This window comes from Plectrocnemia conspersa, unplaced genomic scaffold, assembly GCF_051122295.1.
Source record: "Plectrocnemia conspersa isolate PC_06_02 unplaced genomic scaffold, ASM5112229v1 ptg000014l, whole genome shotgun sequence".
In the NCBI taxonomy this organism is placed as follows: Eukaryota; Metazoa; Arthropoda; class Insecta; order Trichoptera; family Polycentropodidae; genus Plectrocnemia; species Plectrocnemia conspersa.
In genome coordinates, this window is record NW_028277178.1 from 19,948,424 (window position 1) to 19,965,651 (window position 17,228).

At 31.5% G+C, this 17,228-nt stretch overlaps 3 protein-coding genes across 15 annotated transcripts in view; 1 reads left to right on the forward strand and 2 right to left on the reverse strand.

The window, feature by feature from the left end:
* Efa6 (Exchange factor for Arf 6) overlaps window positions 1-2,455 on the forward strand; it is a 58,366-nt gene extending 55,911 nt beyond the window's left edge. For all 10 annotated transcript variants that reach the window (XM_088204489.1, XM_088204496.1, XM_088204491.1 and 7 more), the window contains exon 20: window positions 1,581-2,455. In XM_088204489.1, the coding sequence (XP_088060615.1) occupies window positions 1,581-1,596 (16 nt within the window). In that variant the 3' untranslated portion in view covers window positions 1,597-2,455. The remainder of the gene's footprint in view (window positions 1-1,580) is intronic.
* Window positions 2,456-2,700: 245 nt separating this feature from the next.
* On the reverse strand, window positions 2,701-3,432 carry LOC148226468 (protein CutA homolog). The gene is made up of 3 exons (XM_088204547.1): window positions 3,274-3,432; window positions 3,012-3,169; window positions 2,701-2,955 (listed from the first exon to the last, which is right to left on the reverse strand). The coding sequence occupies exons 1-3, from the start codon at window positions 3,422-3,424 to the stop codon at window positions 2,791-2,793; spliced, it is 474 nt and encodes a 157-aa protein (XP_088060673.1). The 5' UTR covers window positions 3,425-3,432; the 3' UTR covers window positions 2,701-2,790.
* A 1,873-nt stretch (window positions 3,433-5,305) lies between these two features.
* LOC148226469 (uncharacterized) lies at window positions 5,306-16,059 on the reverse strand. 4 transcript variants are annotated; one of them, XM_088204511.1, is made up of 20 exons: window positions 16,031-16,059; window positions 15,795-15,959; window positions 12,187-12,338; window positions 11,997-12,111; window positions 11,808-11,936; window positions 11,653-11,735; window positions 11,431-11,585; window positions 10,136-10,404; window positions 9,957-10,075; window positions 9,706-9,891; window positions 9,475-9,641; window positions 9,307-9,413; window positions 9,074-9,242; window positions 8,139-8,994; window positions 7,970-8,077; window positions 7,854-7,907; window positions 7,688-7,741; window positions 5,640-5,800; window positions 5,456-5,561; window positions 5,306-5,388 (listed from the first exon to the last, which is right to left on the reverse strand). In XM_088204511.1, the coding sequence occupies exons 1-20, from the start codon at window positions 16,038-16,040 to the stop codon at window positions 5,371-5,373; spliced, it is 3,183 nt and encodes a 1,060-aa protein (XP_088060637.1). In that variant the 5' UTR covers window positions 16,041-16,059; the 3' UTR covers window positions 5,306-5,370. The 4 variants fall into 4 exon arrangements, with proteins under 4 accessions (XP_088060637.1, XP_088060635.1, XP_088060639.1 ...); XM_088204509.1 differs by having other exon boundaries at window positions 9,706-9,906; XM_088204513.1 differs by lacking the exon at window positions 7,688-7,741.
* Window positions 16,060-17,228: the final 1,169 nt, after the last annotated feature.

Sequence of the window (17,228 nt, forward strand, 5' to 3'; positions counted from 1 at the left end):
GGAGTGGTTTAAATCGTTGATTTGAAATACTAAAACTCGTGAGTTTTTCAAACGTACTATGTGTATGTGATTATAAATGTTATATATCTTTTTTTTATTCAACGCTATCAATTTATTTATTGATGTTATTTGCTCTCCTGTATGTGTATACATAAAAATTTTAAATTCAATTTTACATCAAAATAAACCGGATGGTTCTGTTTCTCTGTTTTTATACGTTTATTTTTGGTCAGTTTAAAATATTGCTAATAATCACAAAAGGCTGTAAACACGCTGATTTGATTGAAAGTCGGAATTGAGATCTATAATATATTGACATATATTTTTTAATTAAAGAAAACGTTATATTCTTAAGGTGTCTCTACTACGAATAACGTAACCTCATATTTATTGTAATAATAAATAATTGTTTTAGATACTTTATAAATTAATCATTTTAATATAATATAATCCGTTTATATTACCGAATAATCGTAACATGTATAAGTATTGGTGCTAACAATTTTATTATGGACTTATGATCTAGTAACCTGATCCTTCTAGCATAGATATCATTCTAACGTTTCTTAGATTATAAATTAAACTTAATCTCATATATAATATGTTATCATATATTCATAGCTTTAAATTGAATTTTAATTTATGCAGCTATGTTTTTATTGTGTATATTACATATCTACCACGGTTTGTTAAAGTTTATAATGATTGAAAATCACAGTTGATTTAACGTTATACGAATGCTTTCTAAACGAAATATTCATTTAGATTAAACTATTGTTATTACGAATATTAGTCTTTATAACATTATATGAATAATCTAGTATTTCTGTAGTTTTTTTCATATATGAAAAAAAAAATGTGTATTTCGATTTCGATACTAAATATATGAATATTTAACCCCAATTACAGTTAACCACTAGTCATTTACGAAGCCTTAACTGTTCTCGCTATTCGTTTATATGTTATGTATAAGCCATCCGAAGTTTAGTTACTGATATAATTTATTGTATATAAATAAAATAAAGAATTTGTAGCACGTGTATTTTTTCTGCAAATCGCTCAACCTTCAATTCTACACGCCGCCGCAGCATAGAACAACAATGAAACGGTACAGTCTTGTTCTTATTTAAAAAAAAAACAACAACAACAAACAAATAGGGAGCCGTTTTATTTGCATGCACCGATGTCGCAAGTAAAATTATACTTTGTAGTTTATGCTTTGTTTTATTATATATTATATTAATTTGGTTGTAACGTATTATTTATTTTTAAAATTGGGCAATTTTTTGAAATATTTATTTTTATGTAATGAAGGAAAATGACATGTCATTCTTCAGCATGTATTATCTTAATTTATTTTATATATTTTATTCAACTGCATGTTGTAAAGCTTGTGTATTGATGCTGTTGCTTTTATGTTTATTATTTTTATATAAGACATTTTTTTATTACATAAATATATATATAAAAGCTTATCTTTGTGTTAATTGTATCAAATTTGATACACGGTCGATCAAATTTGATTTAATGTGAATTCGATCAATTATCATTCTATATAAATACTATTGTTTCTTTTATAGGAACGTTGCCGAATAATCAAATGTGGAACACGCCGCATCACATTCGCACTACTTCACTACTGCTTTTCACGAAAATATATCTTAGTCATTTTGTGTTTGAGTGTGTGTAAACGTATATAAAATTGCAATTAATGTATGTTTGTATGTCATATGAGCAATTTAAAAATGGCGATAATGTACGCTCTATTTACATTATTATATTTATAATGAACGAATAACACGGAGACTTCAGGTGAAACACTTTTTATCTATATGTTTTGTATAGATTTAAATAACGTGTAAAATATTTCATTACTTTTCTTTATTCAATGTGATTTAAATTAATTGTATATTTAATGTGGTAAATATTAAGGATAATTACACTTTTATATATGTATATTTAATCGTTATCAATATTAAAAAAAATGTTTTTCATCGAATCAGCTCTTTTCGTAGTGTAATCATTTGACACTAGTAAAAGCGTCAGGTATTTATAACGTCAACGATTTATCTAAACGGCCTGACTGTATCTTATGTACGTATTACTTATATTCACATATTTTATAATTAAACAATACATGATAAATGTAATATGAATTATTTTTTGATTTATAAAAGCTGACTGATTAATTTTTCCGTTAATTATACTTTCACGTTTGTATATATTTGTAACCTTTTCATAAAAAAACCTTGCCTTAAATATATATAGATATTATATATTGTATAAATAAATTATGAAAGCACATGTTCAGTGAAAATAAATTCATGTTGCCAAATTTGGTTTCGATTCACAATGTATGTTGTATATTTTATTTTTTTATAATTATTGTTAGTTGCGCATTTAAGATGTGAATCCTATATTACTATTATTATTATATACATATTAACGATTGAAATTTGTTTTCTTTTTATTTTGTATGATGAATTTATTTTTTTGTGTTTTTGAAGCCATTATGTTCGATAGGAACATAAGAGATTAACGATGTATTTGTATCTGAATACTTTATAGTTATGTACGATGACTGATGATGAAAGATCGTCGTTGAAAGTGACGATGGATTTTTTTATATTGTTTACAATATATTTTAAAAGCTTTAAAATTTTAATATACAAAATTATATATATATATAAAAGAAACTTATAAGTATTTATTCAGGTTTTATTTTTATTTTTCCTTTTAAAACATTAAAAAATATATTTGTACATTCAAAATCAGATCTTATGCGGTAAGTTATTTAATTTCGGGAACGACCTCGTTTATCCATTTGAGATATGGAGGATTTCCGTTATTGATCACTGTCGTTATTACTTCGCACACTTCGTAAGGATGATTATCTCTGACAAATTTGACTAAATCATCGACCCTCGAAGTTCGAGTTTTAATCATCAATAATGCCTAGAAATTAAAAATAATATAATTATTTGAGGCAATCAGTTGCATGCATGACTTACCTCATTATCTTCATTTATCTCCCCTTTCCATTCATATATGGACGTTATTTGAGGCACAATGTTGACGCAAGCTGCCAGCTTATTTTCTACTATTTTTTTCGCCAATGCTTTACCCACATCGTTGCTTGGTACGGTAACGTAAGCAATAGAGTGTACTCCTATACAAAATATAAGCAACGGCATCGAGTGTGTCTTGTACAGTATAGGTTATATTTATATATTGATTTTTTAATATAAATTGCGATAAAAGAAGTATATAAACCAGCTATTTGTGGAGGACCTTCAGCCATCGCGCACGATCTCAAACACAGAGTGGTTGCAGTGAAAAATAACTTCCAACTTGCCGGCGTTCTTCCGATGACAGATGACACGATAGCCATTGTTTTGGTCGTAACAGTTAGGCTTTCAACCATAATCTATAAGTACCCAGATTTACTTTGCGAAGTGCACGATTTACAAAATTAAATAAAAAATATAGTTTGACTTTAAATTAAGAAGTAACAAATCTAAGACGAGAAAAATTAATTTTAAAAAGTTTTCATAATTTCGACAAAGAAAACATCAATGAGTCATTTGAACTAAATTTAAATGTTTAAAGTTTTCAATATAAGATATCATTTCTACTGTAAGTTGACCAGAAAAAATTAAAAAGTAGCTCTAAGCAATATTGAATTGCTTTAAAAAATCATATTATTCTTCTGATAGCCTTAATTAAGAAATATATTTGTTGTTAAGGGAGCAGTCTTTAGGCTGGGGGGGTGCGAGCTAATTAAAAAGGGGGCGTAAGAAGTTTAACGTTTAATACTTTAATATAAAATTATTTACAATATTTTATGACTGGTTACAAGAAAAAAATCCACTAATGATGAAGATACTGATGCTAATACATGATGGTAGAAATAGAACAAGAAAGCATAAACCCCAAAGTAAAAAGGTATTAACAAATATTATAATAAATGGCTTATATTATGAAAGTTTTGTCTGGAGATTGTAACATTCTAAATATATTAAAAAATTTAAACAAAGGCAATTGTGGAAAAATATTGTTTCTGTCCTGTCGAATATATTGTTAGCATAATAGAAAAAAGTTTGTTTGTCCAGCAGCTATTGATTGAGTTGAAAAAATGTTTCGCGAATCATATGCAAAACAGATATCGCTTGCTGATAATACAGTTGGAATAAAAATTGTTGATATGTATATCTTGGCGATCTTTAAAATTCGTAATACAGGTAGATACGACAACATTTGTAACTTGAGACGTTTAGCTAATTGCATATATTCGATATTATTTTTTATTTCGTAACTCAATTTCTGCAAAATGCATGTTCAATAAAATTTGTGTTTTAATTAAAACGACATTAAGTGGAATAACTGCATGGAATACATAATCAATGTCAGAACATACGGTCTTCGAGCATTCGTTGAAAATAAAGCACCCGTAGTAATCTGGACGTACTGCATGCTCTTGTGTCAAAAAATGTGTGCGAAGAACTTAAAAACAGTCATTTAAAACTAGGTTGTTTGGAAAGTTGTATGAAAATATGAGAAATAAATACACTTCACATCTATACTATTATGAAGTGTGATGGCTATCTAGTTGTAGGGAAAATTGCGATTTTCCTTAATGAAAATCACAAAAAGAGCAAATTTATCTTGGAACGATGAACTTATTTTTAAACTTATAGATATATATTTTTTTAAATTAATCAATGCAAAGACCAGAAATGCAGCCACTTATTCAAAGAGACAATGTAGAAACAATCATAAAAAATAGTTAAATTAACAAAAAATATATGTTCGATATATAATATTTCCTCTTTAAAGTGGCTTTTGTACCAAAAATGATATTTAAGAAAAAAATATTATTTTTATTGAACATTATCAAGGTTTGATTCTTTACTTTAAAGTTTACATATTATTTCAATGCTCTTGATTTCACAAAGTACGTGTTGTGCACATAATCTATTTGTCGATCAACAACATTATGCATTTGGATTGACAACTGATATAATTATCATACAATACTTTATTGAAACAAAAATAATATGCGACTAAAACTCGATTTGCATTAACAAGTCAGTTCGAGAGCTATCCATTTCATCATTATTCATAATTGAGAAAGAGATGGCAAGTTTGGGTTCACGATCGGATATACGTTCGATATACATATTACTCCTGTTTATATTTTGAACAAATTTATAGAAATCATTACTATATTTTTTATATTTATCAATCAATCGGAGTAATAAGTATTATTTAAAAAAAAAAATTGAAAGTAAAATATAATGCAAAATTACAAATACGTATTTATTCAATATATACATAAAAAATATATAAGAGCAATTAGTACTAATTGTTTCAACTCGGATCAGTTTCCTGAAAAAGAAAAAATATAACTTAGTTTCGGTATTTATTAACCATAAAATATAAAAAATATACCAACCGGATCACAGTCAGCACAGTGCCAAGAGTACCCCCGTTTTTTGGGATTTTTGAGTAGCGGTGGTTCTAAACATGTAAAATGGTACACCCTTGCGCATTCGTCACATCTAAATAAAATTGATGTATTAGATAGAGGAAATCAAATTCAATATTCCAGTTAATGACATTTTATAAATAAGGCTTACCTCACAAGATTCATATGAGTACCTGCCTGTGAACATACATCACACTCTCTTAATTCAGTGCTTGCAGAGGAAGTACTCAGGTTAGAATTAGTGGTTGCACTACGACGACTAATGGTAGGAGATTGCTGTACCAGCGGTTCAATAGATGAGCGGCTTTCCCACTATAAAATCGAAATAAATACATATTTTATTAGTTAAAATATGCAACTTTACTGAGTTAGCCAAGTTTATATGGACCCAAGTAAAGACTATATTAAATTTGAGCATTATTCAGAGAGCAACTAGATCTTATTTCAGTCAAACGATATATGTATGTATACACGCACATTAGGCGCGGACAGTGATGTTCTTTCCCTCTTGATCACTCTCGTTCCTTAATACGCGAGTGATCAAGAGGGAAAGTATCTCACCGCCCGCCCCTGATGCATATGTATTTAATTTAGAGAATGTATTAATTAGCTTGGCATGCTATATATAAATGTAGTCAGTGAAGGCCTATCTGTGATATGGCAGTAATGGTATTAACTACCCGCACAAATGCTTTTCGAACATGCGATGGTTGATAACTTGTCCTTACCAACACGGTATGCTTACTATTTATGCAATTCTGTCGATCAATACGACCAAGACGATCTGTTCCTGTCACCATACATTTATGCAATGGTCATTTTGAGCTATCATGTTATAATAGAAGATTGACAATAAATAAAATAACAGTGGTATTATTGTGGAGTTGAGTTTACACATAATACTATCGATACGTAGAGGTGAAACAAATGAAAATCTTATAAGTGCGATAAAAAAACTAAAGCACTGCTCTACTGTCCTGTAAATTAGTAGTAGTGTTACGTTTAGTTTAGCCACACTTACAATATGCAGCAAAGTGGAACAGTGCTATGTCAATCGATTTTTCACAGTGAAAAATGAGTGTATTTAAATTAATCAATAAATGGAATCAGAATGGTGACGTATGTTTGTCACTCCAGCAAGTGTAAGAATGGACTTGCAAATTATCATTAGGCTTGAATTTTGTAGCAGACTTTTCTCGACCGAGGCAGAGAAAATTGAAGAAAGTGGTCGAGTAACAGTATATGATATTTTACAGTTCCGTAAACTGTCTGAGAGGTGGATACTACACTAGCTGACTTCAAAATTGCCTACCTTTAAGTCAAGTTCTTCAAGTCTTTAATATCCCCAAAGACTCACATCTTTGGATTGCTCAAACGACGAAAGAAAAAAATCAGGCCTGACAAGGCAGTGTATGAGTATCTTTGCACAAAAAATATTTAAGGTTTTCATTTCATTCTTGAATGTATATTTTGTACCTCTCACATAAAATGATATGTGGAGATATCGGATTCGTTGCAATGCTAACACCATAAACTTTAGGTGGAAGCGTATAGACCAGAGGTCGGCAAAGTGCGGCTCCGGAGCCGCATGCGGCTCTGGCACAAATATCCACGGGCATTCACGCAAGACGCGCCGGATTTAAAAAACAAGGAAATATGGAGCTCTAAATTTGAACGACTTTGTGTTGATTTGGAAAATTATAATAAAGGTTTGCTAAATTAATAAATAGATTTGGCTCTCAATTTTTTTTTAATCGTTGTAATGTACATATTTGGCTCTTTGGCTAATAAGTTTGCCGACCACTGGTATAGACTAATTTACTAAAATAAATATACCGAACAAATCATGCGTGAAATTATAAAATAACTGACTGCTTTCTGAATTACTACTTTAATTGATCAATGTGTTGTATTCATGCAGTTGCATTATTTTACAAACACTTATTTCACAAATAATCTAAAATCATTCATAGTGTAATATAAAATGAATGAAAATAAAGAGTGTCGAGTTTTTGATAAATAATAAACAAATTATAATCAGAGCTATAATGAATTGGTAAGAAAAACAACAGCTAAAACTAGTCGTTACGCAATCAATTTAAACAAACTTTTTTATTTTAAATAAGTAATCTTATTTGTTTAATCACAGACATACATGCAGCTACATTTATTTTTTTCTAAAAGGTCTAAACATTATACCTTCTTTTTTCGAGTGGATGACCCAACTTTGGGTGTATCATCCTTTACAGGGGGCTGCAAAGCAAGAAACGACAATGTATTTTCTTTACAATGCGCATTACTTTTGTTAGACATTTCTTTCAAACATTCACTTTAAAAATCTCAATAACAAAAAACTAAAACTCACAGGCATAGGCGGAGACTCGAAAGCAGGAGCAACTTCTTCTTCTACATGATGATGCTAAATAAATAAATTAAATATTAAAACGTATACTAATCGGGCTAGAATAATAATTTGCATACTTTGGCCGCTTGTTTCATTAGGTCGACGGGCGGTCCATCGTTACTATCTGTCGGAACGTAAAACAGTTGCGGATCCACGGAACCAGCCGGTTTTGGAATTGGTTTAATCTGATGATTAAATACGTGTTAGTTTTGTTGAAAAAATGATTTGAGATTTTTATTTATTTACCTTGATCGTTATTCGTGGATGCGGTATGTCCGGATTTTCTTCTATCGACAACGATCTCTTTTTGCGCTTGTGTTTGTGACCCTTGGACGATTTCATCATATCCGGAGAATACCTAGAGCAGTGTTTCTCTTTGCGCTTCTTTCTATTCGATTTGTAATGCGGTTCGTCTTGATTGGTGATGATGAGAGTTTCGTCCGTCGAGGTGGGATTTCCGGCCAAGAGGGTAGAAAATGTGGAATTCGGCGATAGGAAAGAAGTGTCGTTTGTGATTTGATTCGGAGGAGCTGTTATATTGTTCATTGCCGATGTATTCGAACAGTCCATTTGTGAAGGCGAATCGTGAGGACTCTCGACGACGAGCGGAGTGATGGACATTAGAGGAGTATTAGTCAGAGCCGGCGAAGTGAAGCTTCGTTTTCTAGATTTTTTGGTCGAAATTATTTCTCCAGTCGAACTGGTGATGTAACCCTGTTTTTTAATTTTCCTAGCTTTTCTCTCTCTCTTGGCTGCCAATTTTTCAGCCCTACTGCTCAAATTTATTTGCGGATCTTCTAAGTCTTCGTCTAACATTGAGAAAACGTCTAAAGGATCCTTGAGCGGAGGGGGAGGAGGAGGCGGTTCTAACGGTTTAATTGTAACTTTAAGTAGCGGACAAGAACCAATATCAATTGTGGATTTAACCGATAATTTCAGTGGTTTTGGATCAATTTTTGTTTCAGGCGTATGCACCGGCGAAGTACTAGCAACAGGAATGATCGATCCATCTTTACTGTATCTTGTTCTCGAGCGCCTCGCAACTTTTGGCTCTAAAACATCGGCTTCTGACTCCGAACTCTTATCACACTCAGAGCATTGCCTATGAATAATAAATAATTAAAATATATCATCATCATCATCACAAAATATTATTGAAATAAAGATAAAAAAATCTATACCAGCCATATAATTTAGATTTTTTGGGTAATCTTGTCAGTGGAGGTTTCAGGCAAGTTATATGATAATGTAAATGACAAGTATCACATTTTGCTAATAAATGCTGGTCAGTCTTTAAGCTACATATTCCGCATTCGTTGTTAAGAGAAATGACAGTATCATTATTGCTCGCTGAAAATAATTATTACATTTATTTAATGATGGACTACTTTGTGCTATCAATAAATAACATTACCTTCTTTTGAAGTTGAAAGAACTTTCCCTACGTGTTCTTCCGGATTAGTATTTAATGGAAAACCAACGCCCATTTTAAGAGCAGCTGCTGTCGGCACCGACATAGTTCTATCATAAAAAATATAATAAATTAAGGCTAATCAATAATCATAATAAAATTGAAGAATACCTTCTTGGTCCAGTGACTGGTTGTAAAGGCAGTAAATTTACACCGATCAAATCGACGTTGGGAAGAGTTTTAGTTGGACATATTGCTAACATGCATTCGTATATCTTCGTAACATTCTGTTTAATATTACTCAAATCTTGACTAGCTTCAGTGCTTTCTTTTGAAACCTATCAAATAATGTGACGTATATAATAAATATATTTTACGTACATATATGATTTAATAACTCACAGCATCGTATTCGTCGTTAAGCTCTTTTTGTTGTGCCAACAGTTCTGAGTTCGCATCTACCAGCTTTTCCAAGCAGTGCTTCATCGTATCCATTCTGTTGTTCCGTTCCAAATAATAACCGATGAATTCAACGCTGAACGCCGGCGGAATGTGCCATTTCTTGCGAACGTCAGTCAACGCAGCCAACTGGATTAATAAAATCTTAATCGTTACATCAACAGCTGTAAAATGTATAATCATTTCAATCATACTTGTGAATCTTGCATTTCAAGCGCAACCGTGTCGATTCCCATCATTTTGGCCTTGTGCATCAATTTACGGCATGCTGTAGCACTAGTCGGTAATAATCTAGGCATTTTTTGAGTCGGAACTAAAAAAGAACAATATTAATACAATGTTAATATAATAAAAAAAAATATTAAAAACTTACCCCATGGAGCATTTTTCAGTTCTTTCATCGCAATGAATCTCTTTCTATATTTCTCTAATTTTCTAATAGTTCTCATTTGTGTTGCATTATCAGTGTTATTTTCAAGATCTAGCCTTCTTTGAGCCGTGCGCAATTGTAACGCGAGCCAGTTACGTTTCTGTTTTTTAATTAATGTTTTGTCCGAGTGGAGTTTACAATGGGCGTAGAAAGGATCAGCTTGTTCCACTTCTTCCGTATGAGCTTCGGCTAATAAGCCTTCACGTTGACCACTACATATTTTATAAACATTCAGTAACAATCATAATTCTTATCTTATACCTAGTTATACTGTTACAAATACATTATTATACAAAGGATCTGCATTATTCAAACGTTAATTAATTTAATAAAGTGGATTGCCTTCGAAAACTTTTAGAGCCGATAATCTGTATTATAGAAGAATAAAAATATGGGTAAAATTAACAGCAAAATACTAATTTATTAAACAGTATAATTGAGCAGTTCTGTGATCAAGGGTATAAGCTTAAAAAAAGTTGGTTCAAGATGAAGAATAATATATTTTTTTGATGTTTTACAATCAGGGCCGGCCCTAGATTATTTGGCGCCCCAGGCAAAAAGTAAATTTGCTCCCCCCCTCTATTAATATTTTAATAACTGATTACATGAGCGCAAAAATATAATTCAAATTAAAGTAATTTAATATTATATTTCATACCATACACTTTTTTGCGATTGTGGGTATTTAAGAATTTGTAGTTTATTTTTCGTCGCGATTTAATAATCTAAATAATCTAAAGAGTACACAGTAGGGTATACAAAAAAAACTAATATCAGATTATATTCTTTAACAATATTGTTTGATAATCTCAAGTAAATATTGCGCTTTCATTTGGTATCATGGCGCCCCACAAGATCTAGCGCCCCAGGCGATTGCCTGTACTGCCTGCCCCTCGGGCCGGCCCTGTTTACAATTATGATACTGTATCGAAAAAAGCAATAGTAAAATTATATAGTAAACTGCATCATCTTATAATTAACCCTTTGAACTCTTATGTCGAGACGGGCTTGACATTTTTTTTTTTTCATTTTTGAAAAGGGCTTAGAGTTGTTGAAAAAGTCTTTGGAGTGCAAAGGGTTAATAAATAGTATTTTTTTTAAATATTTATGAGGAGCATAGATTATATTTTCGTATTAACGCGTCAAAATAATAGTTTAAAAAAATAAAGGCATAAGTCGATATTTACACATACATATGTTAATCTATGAACATGAAGAAAAATATATAAAAATCTTACCATGTGACATGAAAATATGTCCTACATAGTCCGGCGTCACAGCCAATACAAATACCGGTACGAGAAAATCTCTCATCTTCGCATAAGCAGCAAGCACGGGCTCCCCATCGGCTATAAGCCATTTCAAACAAGGTAACTCCCGACAACTTATCGACCTAAACAGTTTACAATATGAGACAACTTCTCGCCAGAAAATCAAACCTAACAATTGATAGAATCAACCTCTGAAAAAGCAACGCCCGGAACGTATAGCGCGCACACAAGATGAACCCATGCTCCGACCTCAGTCTCTTTGAAAATTCCACCTAAAAAATTTAAATTGTAAATCACAACGTCTAAAAGCGTTCGGACATAATTTAGCATAGGCTAATACTCACCGCTGTTGGGACACAGCTCGCAATTCGGATTTATGACGCCAGCTTTGCAAGCGTCGCAAAACCAAGGCTCAGTGGAGGCAGAACTGGCGGTGCTCGATTCACTGGTCACATCGGAGACGCCGTAACATCCTGTAAAAATAAATATACGTGTGATTTCTTATGCATAACAGTAATAATCTATATTAATACCTTCGTGAACAGTAACTCCGCATCCGTCGCATTCGACTATCTCGTTAGAATCGTCGCTGCGAGATCCTAAGCATCCGGCGCATATTAACATGCTTGTTAATTCGGGTGCAACATTCTAAATGTTAATACGAATTAATTTTATAATATTTAAATTTGTAAAATAAATTTAACTTTATATTATCTTGCTAACTTTGAAATCGTTTAACTTGGCGATTTGCAACAGTTCGTTCACGCTCATGTTGTGAGAGTTCTTTATATCGGATTTGTCATTTCCGGACAGCTTCGTCATGATGGATGGTTCTTCTGAATCATCAGAGTCGTCTTCGCCATTTTCAGCGTCATCTAAAACATTTAGTTCTGATTTTGATCGATCGATCTTTGTTAGCATTTATTTTATATAATGACGAACAACGTTATATCGTTGTTTAGCATCTATAGGGTTAACAAGTTTAGTATATGTATCATATTATTTTAACTCATTACTAATGGGGTCTATGGTTAGTGACCCTGTCGCAAAATCCTGCACACATATGCGGGATTTTGCTTGGCGTTACATCGGGGGTCACATATGTGCAAATTTTTTATATGAACCATTAGGTGTTTTTTTTTCTTTGCATGTAGCAATTTATTTTAGTAATATTTTATTATTCTAAAGCGTATTTTGTTTAATTTTTCAGAATTTAAAATAATCTGGCAAAGATGGAATTATGTATTATGAACCATTATTTCTATTATTAATGTATTATAAAAAATCGAGTGCGATTTAACAGGAAATTATTTCGACAAATTAAGCGGTATCACTGTATATGTAGTGGTCTAACTTTCACTATTTTGAGGTACCCAGATAGTTATATACATATAACTGAAGAAATAATAAATAAAATACATTATATTTCTATAACATTTTTTTTATTGTGAATTAATGTAAGCGATTTTTATAGAAAATAATACTAATAAATTAAATACTACGAAATAAATAAACATAACAAAACATATTTTATATTAATTTTGTAAAACTATTAAGAGCCTCTGAATTGATATAAAAAAAATCTACAAAGGCCGAATAATATATAAAGGATATGTAAAATAAATTAATGAAATTTAATAATAAAAAAATGTTAAAACAAATTATTAAGACATACTAATACAAAAAAGTAGTAAAATAAATCAAAGCAATAAAATGTTAAGAATCACTGATTTTTTCTAAAATTTACTATAAATGCAATATAAAATAATAATAAATAAATAACAACAGAAATAATTATCAAAAAATACGTAAAATTAACGCATTCCCAGGAGTTTACTAGCAAATTAACAAAAGTGTATAAATTAACTCACTACTCTAAGGGTTAAGAGATGTGCATTTAAATATATGCTTTGTTTCATAGAACAATTTTTTTGTGCATTTATATTAAGTAAATGTTCGGAAAAGGATTTGACGCAAACAGTTATTCATGGGGTGTTCACTTTCTGACTAACGCTTGCTCGCACCTAGTCTGTCTAGCAGTAATACACAAATAATTCGTTTTATGAAACAATTATTTTATATATTGCTTATTTAAAACTAGATTTACGGTCAAATTGACAGGTTTCTGATTTGATTTGTAGCAAACAATATTTTTCTGGGATTTTAGATATGCAAATATATTAACACTATTTTTATTTTCGGAAACTTCTTTTTTTCAAAAATCTGGTCACTATATACCTATTTTTAATGACACCAGTCAAATTGACAGGTTAATGCCCATAAACCTAGTGTTAAATTGTCCTCGAGTAAATGTTCCAAATTTATTTTTATTTTACTTTTGTATATTTATTATTTATCTAAAAAAGATAGAAGAAAATATATCGGTAAGAAAATATTGATTAAAAAATGCAATCAAGATCAGATTCAAAAATATAATAAAATTAAAATGGTTCCGGAATAGAAACTGATGGAATATATTTGGAGAAAAAACTCGATTGCACAACTTAAAGAGCAAATAAAAAGTTATATAAGAGTTCAAAGAGTATGCCAATATTAGGAACTCATTTCAGCTTTTACCAGGGCAAAAGATGGCCAGTTAGCGGTCATATTTTAATATTTCGATTTCATTAAGATTCATAGCATTTCATTAAATGGCATGTATTTTTCTGGGCTAATTCAAGGGGTTCCTGTTTAGAACCCACGTCAAAAGCAATAAAATAGCACCATCGCCATGAAAACGCTCGGTTATTTAGCGTTCTTATTAAGACTTTATATACTAACATTACGATTTACAATAAGTGAGAATTGAATGAAGCACATCTAAACCAAATTTTGACCAATAGGAAAGCGCAAAAAACAAGTATCCCTTCTCAGAAGTGAAAAACCCATGTCAGAAGCTACAAAATCGCGCTGGAGCGCTCGTTACAAATTGAGTTTCATAGACATTTTAGAGCAGCATATAATTTCACTAGCACCTATCAGTTAAATTATATTTTTGCTAGTAGAAATATATATCTACTGGTGAAAATGTATTTAGATTTCACTAGTAAAAACATAATTTCATAGAAAAATACACATTCACTGTGACATTAAAACATTACATGTGAATAAATAATGATAAATACGTCAACGTATGGAAAAGTTGCACCTGTCAGATAAATTATATTTTTACTGGTAAAAATAAATCTACACGTGAAAATGTATTCCGACATGATTTCACTGAAATGACGTTTTAAAAAATATTTTTGGGATAGATTCGAGACAATTTTTATTAGATTTTTTTTGAGGGATAACCTGAGAATTTCTGGTTTAGAACTAGGGGCGTTATTTCAATTTATTCCAGGGGAATGGGGGCAAAATATGGCCATTTAGTTGTCATTTTTTTAATATTTCGAATTCATTAAAAGTATTTCAATAAATTACATGCATTTTTTTGGCCAAATTCAAGGGGGGAGGCAGTGTCCCCACCTGCAAATGACGTAGAAGTAAATGGGGTGCAACAAAATCATAATATTTTTTACCATATGTTTTAGAATAAATAGTTTTATTTTATGTGTAAATACTTCAATGAAAATTTTAAGTTAAAAAATATAAATAAGATAAATATAATTTTCTACATACATATAGTCTTCATCTTTAACATAGTCAGAAATATTCGTATTTTTCGTTTGATTGATATTATGTACCTGGTAGAATATATCAGAGTACAGTTTTAAAAATAAAACATAGTATTTTATTATAAGAATCTTGAGATATTATTGAATTTGTTAAGAAAAGAATTATGAGAAAAAGCACTAGTATTGAATATTTTTATTAAGATAGGACTTTATCTTAATTGTTATAAATAGAAAACTACTTTTGTGTATTTCATATGCAGAATTGTGCATAAAAAGAGATTAAAAATGAATTATAAAATTTAGTAAAATAGGATAACGAAATTAAAAAAAATATAAACTGTCGTTTTTTTCAAGAATTCAATCTAATTAATCTAAAAATTCTATCAAACTTTTATGAAAAATTAACTATGTAAATAACCGTCTGATTTGCCATCTTGTTTCAAAATGGCGGCTATTCAAAATATTGAAAATTTCGAACTTGATTTAAAAATCATGGGCAAAAAATTAAAATGGTGAGAATGTTCAATAATATTAATTTAATTTTTTTTGGAGTCGTTTGTTTTGAATTGTTTTCGTACAAACGGCAAGCTTTAAAAGCTCTTTTTAACGTATAATATTTTTTGTTTTTAGGTTATCGATTGGTATAATAAAGACCGGTTTTTCAAAGAATTTAAAAAGGCGTCCAATCATAAACGAAAGGGTGAAAAAGCTAACCTCGTCCGTTGTCGTCGGAGTCGATCGAGTAATCGTCACTCTCCTCCGGGTGGTCCTCTATCCTGAAGTCGGAGTCGTCGGAGCTCTCGCCCAGGTCATCGAGCCCCAGGAGGGCCGCGGCGGCCGTGGGGGTGCCCCCGGCGCGGGCCCTGCGCTTACCGTCAACTGTAACATGGCAAAAAGCGTCACGGTCGGTGTTATTTAGTGCATTAAACAGAAACCGGCATTCCACCCACCCGCACTCATGCTCGTCGGACGCGCGTCTGACAGATGCGTCGTGCGCATGCGCCGAAACCTTGCCACTGCAAAAATAATACCGGTCGGTTTATTAGCTATCGTTATATTATATTTTACTGTTGATACGCAACGTATTATGGCCAAAAATATGATTTTATGGTCATAAAACTGAATAAAAAAATCAAAGTATTGGGTTTCAAATTTGTTTTGTTTCATTTTAAATTTTAATTAATAAAGTGTGATAAATTTTTTTAACATCCATTCATTTTATTTCAAGTAGTTTCCATCATACACTCATAGGTTAAGTTTGAGAAACATTTGTGGAACGCACTATTTGGTACAATCTTCAGTTCAGACATTCAAGTATGTCAGGTTTCTGAAAAAAATACTCGGAATTTTTTTTTCGGAGCGTCTGTGGGTCAGCCTGCGCAGGTCTATGGTAGACTGGAAAGGCCTGCCTGTACAGGCAGGCCTCTCCAGCCTACCGTATATTTTTTTTTTCGTTATACCATTTTTTGCAAGTTCAAATTCTATGTTTGTTCATTCCCCTAGATCTGGGCCTGGCCCAGAATCTAGTGTCATTTTGATCGATATCTTTCTTCCACCTTTCTTACATGAATTTTTACTCACTGAAAAAAAAGATAGGGCTTGATAGTCTAAAGAAGCAAGGTCTGGATTATATGGTGGATGCACTGAAACACCATAGCCAAATTGAAACAATTATTGTCATTCTTCCGTAGAAACGCGTGGACTGGCATTATTATGGTGGAACACGATGCCCTTTATATTGTCTGGCTTTTGTTTCTTCCAGTTTGGTCATTTGTAAGCAGTACTTGGTAGAATCACTAGTTTGGCTTGGTAGTATCAGCTCTTACTGCTCGATACGGAGTAGGAGTGTATTGTCGATACACTTTCTTTAGTGAAATCAAATCTTTGAAATGGTCTGTATTGGCTCATCACGCTGTAACCATGACCTTCTTCGACTAATGTTGTTGTACTAAATCAACTTTTCACTGCCAGTGACGAGTTGTTCGAGCAAAAATTCGCTTTCATTGAAAACAGAAATTAGGACTAATATTAGTACCAAAGTATCAAACTTTTTAACCATCCCGAGCTTTCTTAAATGTTTCGAAACAGTGACATAATATTTAGAACCCGACCATTATCACGTGACATGTTCAACGCGAAATGCATATT

Coding starts and splice junctions, on each gene's coding strand:
- LOC148226468 (XM_088204547.1), bottom strand. CDS start 3,424: ATGGTTGAAAGCCTAACTGTTACGACCAAAACAATGGCTATCGTGTCA. Junction 3,170..3,273: donor AGGTCCTCCACAAATAGCTG/GTTTATATACTT, acceptor TATTTTGTATAG/GAGTACACTCTATTGCTTAC. Junction 2,956..3,011: donor AGATAAATGAAGATAATGAG/GTAAGTCATGCA, acceptor TTTAATTTCTAG/GCATTATTGATGATTAAAAC.
- LOC148226469 (XM_088204509.1), bottom strand. Junction 12,339..15,794: donor CTCCGACGACAACGGACGAG/GTTAGCTTTTTC, acceptor TAAATGTTTTAG/ATGACGCTGAAAATGGCGAA. Junction 10,076..10,135: donor ACTGAAAAATGCTCCATGGG/GTAAGTTTTTAA, acceptor GTTCTTTTTTAG/TTCCGACTCAAAAAATGCCT.